Genomic DNA, 17,004 nt, shown 5'->3' with positions numbered 1-17,004 from the left:
TTCTTTTTGATACTCAAATTATCCCAAATGTGGCCAGGAAGAGCCCCTTCTAGTGCACTCTTCTGTCCTTCTGACATAATTCTCTTAACTCTTGAGAATTTTCTTGCTTTCAGGCACAACGGGATTCTTAGGTACCACTTACACTTTCCTTGCCTCAGGTCTGGGATCAGCCATTTCTCCAAGAATCTCTGCTTCCTTTGGGTGGAGAGTGGCATTAAGAAACCAAATATGTGTGTGGCATGCATTTTTATTTTTGTTGAAATTATTCCAATAGAACCACTAATCTCTGACCAACACCAAGAAAACCTACTGAAGTAAAACATAATTTTCACAAGGACTAATCAATATAACTATTCTTTGTGATTTTAAATTATTTTCATAGTCATCCTCTAGATTAAAAAATCTACAAACAATAAATGCTGGAGAGGGTGTGGAGAAAAGGGAACCCTCTTGCACTGTTGGTGGGAATGTAAATTGATACAGCCACTATGGAGAACAGAATGGAGGTTCCTTAAAAAACTACAAATAGAACTACCATATGACCCAGCAATCCCACTACTGGGCATATACCCTGAGAAAACCATAATTCAAAAAGAGTCATGTACCAAAATGTTCATTGCAGCTCTATTTACAATAGCCAGGAGACAGAAGCAACCTAAGTGTCCATTATCAGATGAATGGATAAAGAAGATGTGGCACATACATACAATGGAATATTACTCGGCCATAAAAAGAAACGAAATTGAGCTATTTGTAGTGAGGTGGATGGACCTAAAGTCTGTCATACAGAGTGAAGTAAGTCAGAAAGAGAAAGACAAATACCGTATGCTAACACATATATATGGAATCTGAGAAAAAAAAATGTCATGAAGAACCTAGGGGTAAGACGGGAATAAAGACACAGACCTATTAGAGAATGGACTTGAGAATATGGGGAGGGGGAAGGGTAAGCTGTGACAAAGTGAGAGAGTGGCATGGACATATATACACTACCAAACGTAAAATAGATAGCTAGTGGGAAGCAGCTGCATAGCACAGGGAGATCAGCTCGGTGCTTTGTGACCACCTAGAGGGGTGGGATAGGGAGGGTGGGAGGGAGGGAGACTCAAGAGGGAAGAGATATGGGAACATATGTATAGGTATAACTGATTCACTTTGTTATAAAGCAGAAACTAACAGACCATTGTAAAGCAATTATACTCCAATAAAGATGTTAAAAAAAAATTCAAGTTTTATGGATGGGAGAGGTAAACCTGAAAAGTTAATAAAATATTCTTTATTAAATTGGCTATGAAAGCCTCAGACCTAAAGCAAAATAGCACCATCTAAAATATTATTTTTGAGTGGGAAGCAGTCCCCAAATATGAACAATGATGTCTAAGAAAATGTTGGAGCAACTTTTTTTAGAATTCATAGTTTTTTTTTTTTCAGAAAAGAGCCCATAGAATATGTCACCTATCAAACATGTTTTATAGTGTACCTACTGAGTGCATAGCACAATACAAGAAGCTTGATTTTTAAATCAAATCTTTGGCTGATAAGATTTGTCTCAATTATTATCTTCCTAAAGAAAGAAGGACTTCTGTGCATCAACCAGTGGCCTGAGCACCCAAGCAGTAGGGACACAGCAGAGGATGACACAGACAGAATCTCTGCCCTTGTGGAGTCTAGGGGGGAGACAAACAACAACAGAGAGCAATCTATAATAATATGGTAATATGTTAGATGCTGAGGAGCATGATGGTGAGAAATAAGGCAGGGAAAGGGCACAGGGACAGCCAAGGTAGGGAGGGAAACCATACATTAAAATAGGGAAGGGTACACAGAAAAGGTGCCATTTAGGAAAATGCCACGTGGGTGTCTGGGCAAAAGGAGTCCAGGAAATGCAAATCTAAGGTTACCAGGCAGGAGCATTCAGAGTGTGACAGAGAAACAGGGAGACCAGTGTGACTGGAGGGGAGTGACAGCAGTGGAGAGGGTAGGAGATGGAGGGAGTATGGACTGTGTGGTCCCTATGACAACTGTGACTTTCACTCTGAGAGATATGAGAAGTCATTGCTTTGAATAGAGAGGTGATGGGATCTGGCTTGCGTTTGAACAGGAGCACACTGGCTGCTGATCTGGGAAGATCCTACTGGGGTTAAGGGCAGAAGCAGGGAGAGAAGTAAGAGGGCTGATATAGTAGTCTAGGGAGAGATGATAGACCAGTACAACAACAGTGGAGGAGGTGAGAAGTAGTCATATGCTAGATACATCTTGAAGGCAAATCCAACAGGATTTGTTGACAATTTGATGGGAATTTGGAGCGAAATGCTAGTGAAAAACGATTTCCAGGTTTTTGGCCTGAACAGCTGGAAGGATGGAGTTATCACAGTTGGGATAGAAAAAATTGGGTGAGGATTTGGCGGTACTGTAGTAGACATCAAATGGAGGCTAAGTGAGCAGGTGGATTTATGAATCTGGAGTTTAGGTGAGAAATTTGGACTGGGGAAATAAAATTGGAAGTTGACAGCATATAGACGGCATTTAAAGCCATGTAACAAATGAGATGACAAAGTGCCTGAGTGTAGAAACAGATGAAAAAGTCAGGGAGGTGAGGGAGATCCAGCAGAAACTAAGGAAGAGTCGTCAGTGCAATTGGCAGTATACCTGGAGAGTCTAGTGTCCCAGCCCCAAAGAAATCTTCAAAGAAGTAAAGAATTACAGCTGAATAATGCCTTATTTGATCACAAGTGGAACTTTAATTCTAATACTTGTCCTTATTGTCAATCAATTTTAATATACAAAACTACAAACAAAATGTATGCGGTAACATTTTAGACAGGAGTTATAGGTCACAAGAAGAGATTAATTGTAGAACCACTACTCTCATCTCAGAATGAACGTACACACCAATCCTTGTAACATATGAGTAAAGGATGCAAGTGCACCCTTGTCCTCTTTAGAAGGCCATCATTAATACCTCCTTTCAGGGAAACAATAGCATCTGCTTTTCTCTCCACAAGTTAGTGGGAGTGGGAGCCCCAGCGGCGGGCAGCTTGCCCTTTCCTGAGCCGCAGCCTAACCAGCACATGACCTGCAGGAACACCTGGATTCAGATATTTCTGCTCCAGGAAATGCTTCCTCACATTTCTTTCTTATGGAAACAGCAAGCGGTCACTTGAGTCATGGCTCCACCTGATATGCAGATGGAGGAAAATTTGGTAACCAGTTTAGTCAAACATAAAATGCCACGTCACGAACTGCTGCCCTGATGTAAGTTTAGTGATGAGCATCAGTTCTTTCTTAAGAGGCAGCCAGAGAGTTCTAGGCTTGTGAACCCCGGACCCTAGTCTTTCTCTCTTTGAGGGTGTTGCCAAAGCTTCGGCGACGTTATTCTGTTATGAGGGATTTTTTTGTCCTTGCCACGAATCCTTGTGACCTTGCTTTCTCTGCCAGCTGCAGGTACCTTCCCGGACTCTGTCCTCTCTAGCTTGCCCCATGCTGCGCTTTCCTTTTTCTGCTGCTATTGGAGCTATTGGTAGCTGATTTCAGCCTGCCAATAGCTCTCTTCCAGGCCACTGCTGCAGCCTTTCCATTGAGCAGACCCTTTCTGGGCTGCCAACATGCACACTAAAGGTTGTATCTGTAACTCTGTAATTCTGCAGTTCTTGGGAGTATTTCTGTCCAAATTTCTTCATGGTGACAGGGACTCTTTATCTACCTCAGACACCACCGTTTCCAAAGGTGCACTCCTGGTACAGGAAGATCAACACCTGGAAGATCAACCACCAAGGAAACAGACCAAAACCCCATGCATATGATGCTACCATGTTCCTATCTTTCATCCCCACTTCATTATATCCTTCTGCAAAAGCAGTGAAGCTTGGAAAAGCTCTGTATGAGGTAGAAAAGCTTGCTTTGGGGAAGGGCTGAGAGAGACTTCACAAGCAGCTGTTTTAACATACTTATTAGGGAGGTTATATACCAATGCTAAGTGACACTGGAAAATGTGTTTCATCTGGCACCGAACGCTCAGGGCTCCCAGGCCTAGTGCCCCTCCCCCTCAATCCCTCTCCCACTGTCAGCAATGGCCCTTTCCACCCAGTCTCTCCAGACAGCCTTCTCTAATGGTCTTTTTCTGTCCCTTTAATACTACCAGATGACTGGATAACCAATCTGACTTCATAGTAAGGCAATGATGGCTAATAAATAACAACTTTTTATTTAAACAAGAGTCTTCTAGAGGCTCACTGTCCTAACTCAGAGGAGTCAGTCATTGACTTTGGACCGGTGCAAAAACAGATCTTTCTGCATTCACCTGGGACCACATGGATTACCACTTCTTATCTTTATGATTAATATAAGATCTCACCTTAAGTCTCACTTCACCAGAGAAGTTTTGCATGACTACCTAAACTAAACTTACCCACATTCATTCTACTTACTCACTCATTCACTCATTCCACTTCATTTCTCTGCATCACATTTACCACTATACCAGACTACATTTCTGTTTTCTTTATATATTAACTTACATATTATTTTACATGTATTAATGCATGGAGGTATGTATTTAGCATCTTTCTCCATTACAGTATAAGTAGCATGAGAACAGGGACCTTGTTTGTCATTTTTTTTGCTATATCTCTAGCACTTAGAATAATATCTGCCATATGGGCATTCAATAAATATTTACTAAATGAATGAACAAATGAGTGAACAGAATGACCACTCAACCCCTACTGACCGTGGAAGACGGCTATAACAAATTCAACTGGTTCCTTCATTACCCAGCTACATTTATGGCTTGGAATTTTCTAAAGGACTTCGGAGTGTCACAAAATTGTCCAACTAGGAAGAGGCAAAGGCTTAAAGTTAAGCCTCCCTTTGCTGTAAGTTTCATACAATACTTCTGCTATAGCTGTAGCCCGTGGATCTCCTGATATTTGATAGGTGGACAAACTGCTTGAAATGGGGCCACGGACACCCCTAAGTCACTACTGTTATCCTGATCTCATTATCCTGAAAAATAATAGTGGGAATCCATTGTTGCTTTAAGAAGGACTTGGGTGAGGGAAATAGTGGCCGTCACAAAATTATTCTACCTTGAAAGGCTGAACCTTCAGAACAAGGTAAACCCACTGTACAATGCTGTATGAATGCATTCATCTATGGTTTTATAATATGCATATATCTGTCCCTCTCTTAAAGCAAAATCTACTTTAATTAAACCCCTAACATTCTGATTAAAGATGTTAATCCTTTTGCACTGTGAACTTGTGATAAGTACGTTCAATTTTTACCCATCTTTAAAAGACAGTGCCTGCTGCCTTTTGACACAAGCTTGCTTGCATGACAATATACGAAACATAATATTTATCCAAGATTAGTTTCACTTAAATCTTTGTCTTTAGTTGTTGGCAGCACTCACAGTGGATTTTCTTTAAGGGTAATGGAAGAATTCAGTGTTATTTCTTTTGACAGATACTGGGAACTTTGGGAATGTATTCAGTCTTCATAATATTACAGCTCAGTGAAAGGGAGCAGAATCTGGCTTTAATTCCATTTTATATCCTTCTGCTGGTCCCAGAAATGAAGGCTATTGGGCTCTGGGAACTGCAGGATGATCACTGATAAAGTAAAGAAGATATTACAACAAGGATTAAAGATTATACTCAGTCTGGAACTGGACTGTTTCTTAATTCAAAAATGAGGAAAATTGGGGTTTTGAAATATTATTACACAAAGGCAAAAGGCAACCCACTGCAGCTCTTCACCCTCACAGTATCTCCTGAGAGATACTGTGGCTCAGAGAGGTTAAATAACTTTCCCAAGTTCTCACAGTAAATAAGAAGTAGCTGGACTGGAATTGGAACCGAGCTCTGTCTGACTTGAGGTCCCTTTGCACCATGCCCTGCTGAGTCTTCCCAGCAGCCTCCCATGGATGCACAAGGTTCAGATCTCTATTCAGAGGAACCAAAAAAACAAACAAACAAAAAACCCTGCAGGTTTTTCTATTTTAAAAGTTAGCTGTGCTACTTTAGAAAGAAAGCAAATCCCTTAAGGGCTAACCACATACCAAGATGGTTAGTGTTGGAATCAAATAAAGCATTACATTGATACTTATTCAGTAGTATGCACAGTTATTATTTTACCAAGAAAATAAGTCAGTGTGTCTGGGAAATCAAGCATAAATGGTAAGTAATTCATTTATTACGCTTATAAAGACAGGATTTTAAAAAATTGTTTCTTCTTGCTTTGCTGGTTTTTACATATTTTAAATCAAGGTCTGTGTCTAGAGTTTTGTTTGATTCATTTTAATTCTACTCTCCTGTCCTCTATCCTACTCCTGCCTTCCTGTACCAACACACTCACATGTTAGAGAATGATTTGGGGCCACAGATTCAACTTTTTGTGTGTTGGCATTACCTGTGACCTGCCTCTTCCCACCTGTGACCTCAGTGGGGCTCCCTGGGTTCTCCCTGTTGGAGCCTCTGCCCCTAGCACAGCAGGCACATCCTCTGCCCATCCTGACACATCTCTGGTTGGAGGTCCAGCACCCAGCAGAAGCGCAAGTCCCCAAGTTTGCAGCTGGACCTCCTGGAGATGACAGCATGGTCCTCATACCAAGATAATGTGAGGCACAGAAGCTGAGCAAGACCTTTGAGGTCCAACCTGCTCCTTTCTCAGAGAATGAAATAAGACCCAGAGAGTAAAAAGTGACCTGTCTAAGGAAACACAGCCAGATCAAAACGAAGATGGACTAGCCCTGTTATCTCCTGCCTCCTCACCCCCTTTCCTGGCACTATTCCATAGGTATAAAAGAGTATCATATTTATCTATCGACAGATTACTTATACTTTCTCCTTTTTCTAAAAGGCATTAGCAGCAGCTTTCAATAAAAGATGAATATATAAATAATTTAAGCAAAGGTAAAGAGAATAAGAGGCATGTATTTAAGGGAGTGGATGGGGAGCTCTCAATATCAAAGAGCTACCTGGTAGGGCAATACTAAATCTAAATACTTAGATTTAGTTCTGACTTTCCTAGAGGCCAAGTTGAAAATGGAAACACTTTGAGTTACACAGCTCTCATTAGCTTATAAAGAAAGCATTTAAGGTTTGTCATAAAAACGTTATCCAAATGTTAAACTTAAGTGAAATTATCAGCTATATTACATCGACAGTGTCTTTAGTAACACTTTTATAAAAGATATAGGACAATTTTTGATAGAGTTAATGCTAAATCTTGGTTCTCTGGGAACCTAAAGTACTGGGGTGCAGGTATGAACATTTACTTTAATTTAATTCAGGATAGAGTTTAAAGTCTTTAACGCAATAGCTGTCAAATATCAATGTGCAAATAATTTAACTGAGTTTCTTGTTTTAAGTACAGATTAACTGCCCTTTCTTATTCCTCACTCCTTTTTCTGTATGTCTGTGATAAAGCCTAAAAATCTGCATTATTAACAAGTTCTAGTTCTGACGCAAGTGGCCAGTGGAGCACATTTTCAGAAATGCCAGTCTAGACGAACAACTTGTTCCTATGCTCCTTAGCTTTGATCAGATCCTTTGAATATAAATTTTCTCCACTTGGTTTTTGATTAGCAGTCAACAGCCTGAGATAGACGTCTCAGAGGAGACAGAGGAAGTGCAAAGGTTCTGGGTTGTTGAGGTTTCTGTGTTTTATATACCAGGCACCTGAGGAATAAAGATGGGGTCTGCCTAAAAAGCTCAAACCTTGAGAAGTGAAGGGCTCCCTGTAAAGGGCCGGGGAGAGGTGGGAGAGGGGCAGTCCTAAGGGCCAGGCTGGACACTCCAAAGCCAACCTTTGCTGCTTTGCCATTTTCTGAGACCCAGCCCTGTTTGGTTCTGCTGTGCACAGGGAGTTTCTGCCTCACATTGCTGCCTTTGCCTACAATTCATTGGAAAACCTTCCTGGAACTCCATTCTGAATCACAGAGGTGGAGCTAAAGCAGGGATCCATGGGGGACCATAGATTTCTAATAATTCAGGGTGGGCTTCAGGAGCCCTGAAACCCTTGAAATTATATACAATATTTTGTGTGTATGTGCATATGTGTATTTTTGTGAAAAGAGGTTGCAGTTAACAACTTTCATCAGATTTGCAAAGGGACCAAAAACAATCAAAGAGTTAGAATCACTGGGAGTTCCTGGTGTGGCCGAGGGTACATTGAGCTTCACGTTAACACTGGTGTGTTCCCATCCCATTGCAGCCTGAGGTCAGTTAGCTGACAACCTCCTTGGTGACAGCTAGGTCACTGAATGCCTCTCTGCAGGAGCCATACTCCCTGCCCAACCTGAGGATTATGGTAGCAAAGCTGTCAGGCTTAACTTTGACAAATTGTTTTGGGTAAATTAGTCCCTTTTAATTGCTTGTGGAAATAGTAATTTTAGACGACAAGATTATTACAGGCTGCTTGTTAATGGGTCCTCTAGCATCAAGAAAACACCACTGAGATCGTGACGACCTGTTCTTGTCCCTCTTTGGCCTCACCCTTGAAATAGCCGGAGAAGACGTTAAGTCAAGTCAGCTCCCGCTCCTTGACAAGTACAGAGCACGTGTTTCCTTTTATCCTTCTGCCAAGTGAAGGATTAGAGAAGGACTTTCATCTTTTCCCTGCTACCACCAGCTCATGTCAGCCATCACAGACTTGCTGATCATTAACTTGAAAAGCCAAGGAAGTTTCTAGCTCTTCCATTTACTTGTTTACCTGTTGGGCCAACTTGCTTTACAACTGAATGAGTTTTGAATAAACAGGGTACTAGGTGATGAACATACTTGACTCAGCTCAAGTTGGATATTTTCAATTGCTTTTCAGTTCACTGAACAGGAGGGTCAGTTTGACTGATCTGTCTGCCTTATGGTTTGCCATGTGCAGAGGAGGAGGGATGGGAGGTAGAGTGTCTTCTCAGCAGTTTATGAAGCTGGGAATTGACTGGTTATTTACTAGCTGTGTCCTACTGGGCCATTTTACCTCCCTGAGCCCTCATTTCATCATTTGTCCAAAGGGGATAAAAATAAGAGCTAGCTCATGGCACAGCTATGAGGTCTAAATGGTATCATAAATACCCAGCATATAGCAAGAGCTAAACCAAACAAAAAAGAAAGCATCTATTATGATTCCAGTCCATTTCGCCTTCTCAAATCCAGAAGTCTGAGATAGTGCAGAAGTCAAAGAAATAAATATCACACTCAAACCCAACTTTATCTTCATGACCTCAAAGCTTGTGACTGTAGCTACATCTAATCCCAGATCCACTGAAATCCTTTTTAAAATGATGCAGATGAACATAGAGATTGTGACACTGCTATCAATTCAAAGTGGTTGTCACTGATTTCAATGTGTATAACCACATTCCTTGAAATCAAAGATTTCATGTGAAACTGATGATAAAGAATTTGCAGGGGACCCAATGTCTCTTTCTTGTTCTTGCTGGAACAAACCAAAGACGCCGCTTTTATGGTGTGTTTTCAAAAATGAGAATTTCATTTTTTTTAAAAGAAAGATGTTTGCTCTTTCCCCCTAGTTTTGTAACTATCACAAGATTTTGTCCTCATTCTTTAGAAACTAAATGTTAATAAATGTGCTCCTTCATGGAGCTGATTCTTAAGCATATCATTTATGCATATCATTTCATTTAAGCATATCATTTCATTTTTTTTTCTCAGATTTCAAAAGAGTCAGTACTCGCCTTTATTGCTATTTCCCAAGGTTAGTGGCCATATCTCTTCTCTATTTACTTCCCTCTCCAGTAGGCAAACTCAAACACTGCACCAAGGAGTAAAATGTCATCTCAGGAAAAAAATGGCTAGCTCTCTAGTTATATCCTGAAGTAAGAAAAGTCTGCTTGACGTAGAGAATGGACTTGAGGACACGGGGAGAGGGAAGGGTAAGCTGGGATGAAGTGAGTGTGTGGCATGGACATATATACACTACCAAATGTAAAATAGATAGCTAGTGGGAAGCAGCTGCATAGCACAGGGAGATCAGCTCGGTGCTTTGTGACCACCTAGAGGGGTGGAAAAGGGAGGATGGGAGGGAGACGCAGAGGGAGGGGATATGGGGATATATGTATGTGTATAGCTGATTCACTTTGTTATAAAGCAGAAACTAACACACCATTGTAAAGCAGTTATACTCCAATAAAGATGTTTAAAAAAAGAAAAAGAAAAGCCTGCTCTAAGAATTGGAAATGGGATAGAAAGCTGGAGGTTTGTGTATCTTGGATGGCAAAGATCCCTCCTTGTTATTATCTTGAACACAAATCTTTTCTAAGCCTTAATGTAGCCAATTATAGGGGAAAGGAGAAGGGAGAGTGCTGAAAATTATTTCAATTAACTTATTTAGGTGGAGTGTTTGGTGGGAGTCCACAGAAATATGAATTATAATTCATATGGAAGTCTGGAAGGTTCAGTAGATTGCATTTATGGAAAAGGAAAACAACACAAAGTACATGTGCTAGGGACACGGGGGTGTCTGGTTAATGTTTCTATGCAAAAGATAAACCCATTTGTTTGGTAATGGTCTTATTTGCTCTTCTAGCTGCTGTGGTCTGTGTGACACTTCTCAACAGACTTGAATGCGACCAGATCAATTCTCCCCATGATGTTCTGGTGGAGTACCAGAAACGGCCTCAGCTCCTAATCTCCAGATTCATCAAACAGCGGCTTGGACTTCGTGACCAGACATCATAGCTGGGCAGCCCAATCCTTCCCTGCAAGTTTGTAGTTTCAGTCATAATGTTGAAGTCATATATTATTTGTGGCATTTTTATATAGTTCTCATCCACACGCTAAAATCATAATTGAATGATTTTATACAACCCTTTCTCTTAAAAAAAGAATTTATTGTAAAAGAGTTTAATAACTTACATTAAATTAAATTCAAATTTCATTTTAGAATGAGTTAGCTAAGTCAGTCTAATAATTAAAACTGTAAAACTCCTGTACTGTGACATTTGGAGTTTCATATGCAGCATTAATTAGGTTCACATCAAAATAGATCAACCACTTGTGGATACAGTTACCCGTCACTCTGTTTCTGAAACTAATCCAGAAATTCATGTTAGAACGTTGTCAGGCACTTCTAGATGTTGGACAAGTGACAGAAATTGATCATGCATATTCAAAATATTTACAGAAAAAAAGTGTCAGTGTAATGTAGGTCTATATGAAAAAGTTACACTTAGGGAAATGTGACCATACTTCTTTTTTTTCCCCTGCAGGATTTCAGTGCACCACGTAATAGGGTTAGAGCCTTAGGTTTGCCCATGTTTGTGATTTTATCACAAAAAGTAACAACTCTAGATCACACATTGATTTTCAAATGAAAACCCTTGGAAATGCAAAGAAAGATCTTCATTTTTCTTCAGAAATCACAAATGATTAAATCACCTTCTAGCAATTTTTTTTTCTTTTAAGAAAATGCATTTTGAAGAGGCTGTACTTTTTTTTTTTTTTTTTTTTTTGCGGTTTGTGGGCCTCTCACTGTTGTGGCCTCTCCTGTTGCGGAGCACAGGCTCCAGATGAGCAGGCTCAGCGGCCATGGCTCACAGGCCCAGCCGCTCCACGGCATGTGGGATCTTCCCGGACCGGGGCACGAACCCGTGTCCCCTGCATCGGCAGGCGGACTCTCAACCACTGCGCCACCAGGGAAGCCCGAGGCTGTATTTTTAAAATTTCATTTCAATATTAACTTCATAGGCTGAGGAATTAATAACAAGTGAATTTAGACCTGCGTTTAAGATGTTAAAGTCATCCTTTCGTGTGACTTTGAAGCAGGTCTTGCCTGCACCCAACCTGTACCCCTATTCAGTTTGACCCTCTGGCAGGCATGGTGTCACTTAGGGAATACACCTTGCTCTGTATGAGTTGATGCCTCCTGGGGGGTTCTTCTAAGGCTGATACACTTAAGAGTTGGGAAGCATGGATGGCGGAAGGGTGGAGGAGAGCTTACCATCTTGAATAGCATGTAACATTGTGTACATATATTTATATTGTTGTGGCTCAAATAAAATTTAATTCCAACCATGAGAGAGACCTCTTTTGTCTCTTTGTAATCAAAGACAATAAACAATCTCCTGAGAGGAGCATCAGTTTGGGAACTTTTTTGGCAATAGATATGCTTGGAGTGCAATTTTTAAAGTATCCCAGTAATTCACCATCAAATACCAGCAACAGAACTAAAAGTAAGGTAGAATAACACTGAGGTCATTAGTGTGGTTTTCACTGTGTTTCATATATATTTTTAGACCAGGTGGAAACTACTTCAGACTGTTCTCCGTAAGCCTTCAATATGAACTTTTATTTACCTGTTCCTGGAAAATCTTATTTTCCTTTTTATTGAGAGAAGAGGAGAGGTTATGAGAGAGAGAGGAAAGAAATAATCGCAGTCAGTCCTCCCCTCAGCTCCTGTGAAGGGTGTGTGTATGCGCACGCACCTGCCAGCAACCTGGGACACCTCTTTGACAAATCTGCCTTCCTCATTCCCACATCCAACCAATTGCCAAGTCCTATGAGTTGATTCTCCTAGATAGCTCTCCAACCTGTCCACCAGTGGACAGCCCTCCTGCTCCTCAAGCCAGCTTCCTCCCAGCCCCACCCACAGCCTCCCACAACGCCCTCTGCAGCCTCCTTAAATTACTCATCACCGCTTGCAATTATGTCATGATTTGTGTCTCTATAGAATTAATGTGCCTAGGCTATAAGGCTCATGAGGACAAAGACTGCATTTGTTTTATTTACTGCTGTACCCCAAGCACCCAAACAGTGCCTGTCTCATTCTAGGTGCTCAGTAAATGTTTGTTAAATGACGAATGAATCCGCTTCATACATTTCCTTCATAAACTCTCACTAAAATGCCTCTAGTCTTTACGAGACTTATCCTTTCCTTATTCAGTCCCTTGTCATCTCAGCTCTCCTTGGCTGTCCCTCCCAGGACATCTCATTTTACGGGGTGGAAAGTCCTCTGTACCATCAGTGTAGAGTTGTGGTGATGTCTAGAACTTCTTGCTTTCTGCTATAGCACATGTCTTTCCCCTCTGTCAAAACCAAACCCTAGATTCACCTCCTTCAGGAAGGTCTCCAAGTTTAATTCCCCCTCAGTTCATCACATCTAGTTCCCTTAGAACTAGGGTTGCACTAGGAAGATATCAATGTGTCCTCGTTTGTAGGCTATGTGAGAACACTTGTCCTTTCTCATGAACTTGGATAATGGCTGCCCAGCTTGTCTTCATTTGGGAGGCTCATGCCTCCCTTCGACTGCCCTCCTTCTACCCTTCGACTGCCATGGAGTGCTGTCAGATGCAGGCATTCAGTCACTACTCACCTGTTCCTGCGCTAAGTCTGGGAGCCAGCTCTTCACCTCACCTCTAACCCCACCTTCTCCACTCATTCAGTCTCGCCCTCCTAGAAATCTATTCAAGAAACAGACAGGCTTGCAAAAACTCTTCTGGTGATTTCTGTGTATGGGTGTTGCATGTATTTTTGGTGTGTTTTTTCTTTGTTCATTCATTCATTATAAATCCATATCTCTCCCTCTTCCCCAAAAGAATCAGAGACAGTTTACAAGGATAAATAAAAGCACATCAAGATAGTACAAATTAGACCTAAGTGGGAAAGAAAAAGGAACAGGGAAGGGAATGGGCATCATTGGCACAAAGCCTGAAGCTAATACCAAGATGCATCGCATACAGTCTATGCACCTGCCGACAGGAGGCGCTGAATTGGCTCTGGGCTGCCTAGCAGCTGCTTCATAAAGAGAAAAATTTTACAGCATCTCTAAGACAAAATGTGAACTAATCATCAGAAGAAGAACAACTAGCCGTGATTCCAAGAGGCCAGAGTGTAGTGTAGTGTAGTGGTGAGTGTGGGGTGTGGGGTGTGGAAGGGGTGTGTGTGACAGTGCCTTTACTCCAGGTGGCTCTCAACACTGCTGCACATTAGGGTCAGCAGGGAAGCCTTCAAAAACCACCATTTGGGGCCCCATCTCAGACCAGCTAAATGAGAATCTCTGGAAGTGGGACTGGGAAACCCTATTAAAAAAATTTCCCCTGGTGATGTGCAGCCTGGGTCAAAAGGCACTGATTTAAAAGAATGAAGAGTCTGGGAATCTGACAGGCACTCCTCCAGCTGAACTTCTAGAAGTCTTTCAATGGTGCCTCCATGGGACTAGTTATATAAAGGTCAAGCTCTTTTACTTGACTCTTACTCCTCAACAGGAACAGTATCTTTTTTCTCTAACTGAGGTATAGTTGACAGCTAAAATGTATACATTTTCAAGTGTACAATATGATGACTTGATAATATATACACATTGTGGAATGATTACCACAATCAAGTTAATTAACACATCCATCACCTCACATAGTTACCTTTCATGCAATAGCCAAGCTATGGAAACAACATAAGTGTCTGTTGACTGATGAATGGATAAAGAAAATGTGTTATATATATGTGTGCGTTATATATGTGTATGTATGTGTGTATATATATATATATATACACATACACACAATGCATTGTATCTATTTATAGATAGATAGATACACACAATGGAATATTATTTATCCATAAAAAAAGGAAATTCTGCCATTTGTGACAACATGGATGAAACTGGAGGGCATTATACCAAGTAAAATAAACCAGACAAAGACAAATACTGTATGGTATTACTTACATGTGGAATCCAAAAAAAAAGTCAGATTCATAGAAACAGAGAGTAGAATGGTGATTACCAAGGGCTGGGCGCAGGGAATGGGGAGATGTTGGTCTAAGTGGTCAAACGGTACAAATTTCTAGTTATAAGATGATAAGTTTTGAGGATCTGATGTACAGTACAGTGACTATAGTTTAACTCTGTGCTGTACACTTGAAATTTGCTAAGAGTAGATTTTTAGCATTCTCACCAAAAAGAGGAACAATATCTTAACCATTTTATATCTCCAGCAACGTGCACAGTGCCTGACACAGTAAAAGTGAATTAATTATACATATTAATATATTTATATATATTGTTATGGATTAAATTTTTGTGTTCCCCTCACCAAATTCTTATGTTGAAGATCTAACCCTCAGTCCTGCTATATTTGGAGATAGGGGTCTATAAGGAATTAGGTTAAATGAGGTCACATGATGGGGCCCTGATCTGATAGAATTAGTGTCCTTATCAGAAGGGACACCAGAGAGCTCACTCTCTTTCTCTCTCTGTACACATGTACTGAGAAAAGTCCATGTGAGGATGCAGTGAGAAGGTTGCCATCTGCAAACCAGGAAGAGAGCTCTCAACCGATATGGAATCAGCTGGAATCTTGGTCTGGGACCTGTAGCTTCCAGAACTGTGAGAAAATAAATTTCTGTTGTTTAAGCCACTCAGTCATTGTTATTTTGTTATGGTACCCACAGCTAAGACATATATCATATATATGAATTACACACGTGTGTGTGTACATATATAAACAAAACCCAAAAAACAAACAAAACCACAATCAATCAACCAATTAAAGCAAATACATAGCTGACTACCTGTCAAGTTAATTTTGCCCAAATGTTATCCCTTGACCAACCTTTCCAAGTAACATGTGTATATTATTCAGTGTAATTTGCTACGTGTAATTTGCTACAGCCAGACCAGTTCCTCTGCTCCATGTTTCACTCCCAAACACACTAGACCATTGACACACAACACAATCTTAGTAAAACACAATCTTTGGTCCAAAATACACTCAATAACTTCTCCTGGTTCATTTTTATCCAGTTATAGAATGTTATTTAGTGCTTTGTACCCTGTAGGTACTTAACAAGGACTACAAACTATCAACTTCAGAAATACAACAAAGTGAGTTTAAATTTTATATCCTTCTTTTAAAAACATAGCTCTTAACATTTGGGATTCATTTTGGAGACTGTTGATAAAAATCTATGGACCTGCTCAGCAGAAAAATGCACATTCACATGTATACCCCTGAGTTTGCATATAATTTCATGGGTTTGCACACTTTCCTTGGGCTGAGTCATGGCAGGATACCTGTGTCCCCTACCACAGGCCACAGTCCCTCTGGATGGCCCTAGTCATACTGCTGTCCTCTAGGTTCTGGTTATTGCTCCCTTCCAGACCCCTCACATCAGGGCTGGTAACAGCTGTTCCAGCTACACCACCCTTTGTTGTTCCCTAAATCCTGCCCACCCCTTTGTGGATAGTCCTTTCAGGAAATTCTCTCAGTTCCCCAGTTTAATTGTACCATCTGGTTCCTGCTGGGATCCATTAATACAGCCTCCAAAATACATCTGGGGACCAAAAACCATTCAGAAAAATGTAAGAAGCTAAAGTCATTCTATATGCAGATCTTTCAATTATAATTCTTTTACTGCAAAACAGAAGTTAGTATTTTTCTTCTTAACTGCTAGAGCACTTTAAAAAAAGATATAACCCTCTATTCAAGAATGTATGCTTGTATTTAAAATTCTCCTGGAACTCTCCAGGACTTGCAGCTTGAAAAACATGGTGTTCAACTTACACTTTCTTGGCTGGCTGCTGGGCATCCCATGTATGATAGAATTGAAAGCTTGAGTAAAAGACAGATAAATGGCCTCTATTGCTTGCCTCCAAGCTACATGTTCCATCACCCTGTCATGGAAGGAAATTAAAATTGTCTGACATACTGAGTTTCATAAAGCCACCCTGTTCCTCTCCAGGATCCTGTGTGCCTCTAGATGTCTATACCATAAGTAGATTTTTTGAGGATTTGATCTACAATCTTCATCTCAGGATCAGAGCTTAAGTAAATGCAATCCTTAGTCATTAGGGTCTCTCTTTGTCCTTTTTAAAAAATAAAGAAACTCTATAAACATTTCTTTCCTCAGTCCTCCTGGACTTTCTCTATCTCTTAAGAATTCTAAAATATTGGCCAGTGGGGGTCTACCATCCAATGTCTCCTAAGATGAAGAACTAAACATACTTATAATTTGCAACCTGCTTCATTATTTACTCCTCAAGGGTTTT

At 40.6% G+C, this 17,004-nt stretch overlaps 1 protein-coding gene across 1 annotated transcript in view; it reads left to right on the top strand.

The window, feature by feature from the left end:
* Positions 1-11,456, top strand: part of UPP2 (uridine phosphorylase 2) — a 43,505-nt gene extending 32,049 nt beyond the window's left edge. The window contains exon 7 of the mRNA XM_027115295.1: positions 10,549-11,456. Coding sequence (XP_026971096.1) covers positions 10,549-10,700 — 152 coding nt within the window. The 3' untranslated portion in view covers positions 10,701-11,456. The remainder of the gene's footprint in view (positions 1-10,548) is intronic.
* Positions 11,457-17,004: the final 5,548 nt, after the last annotated feature.

Source organism: Aethalodelphis obliquidens, unplaced genomic scaffold (assembly GCF_003676395.1).
Source record: "Aethalodelphis obliquidens isolate GAN/ISIS:26980383/991018 unplaced genomic scaffold, ASM367639v1 scaffold2, whole genome shotgun sequence".
In the NCBI taxonomy this organism is placed as follows: domain Eukaryota; kingdom Metazoa; phylum Chordata; class Mammalia; order Artiodactyla; family Delphinidae; genus Aethalodelphis; species Aethalodelphis obliquidens.
The sequence above is the reverse complement of the archived record's forward strand: the minus strand, read 5'-3'. Positions and strand labels throughout refer to the sequence as shown.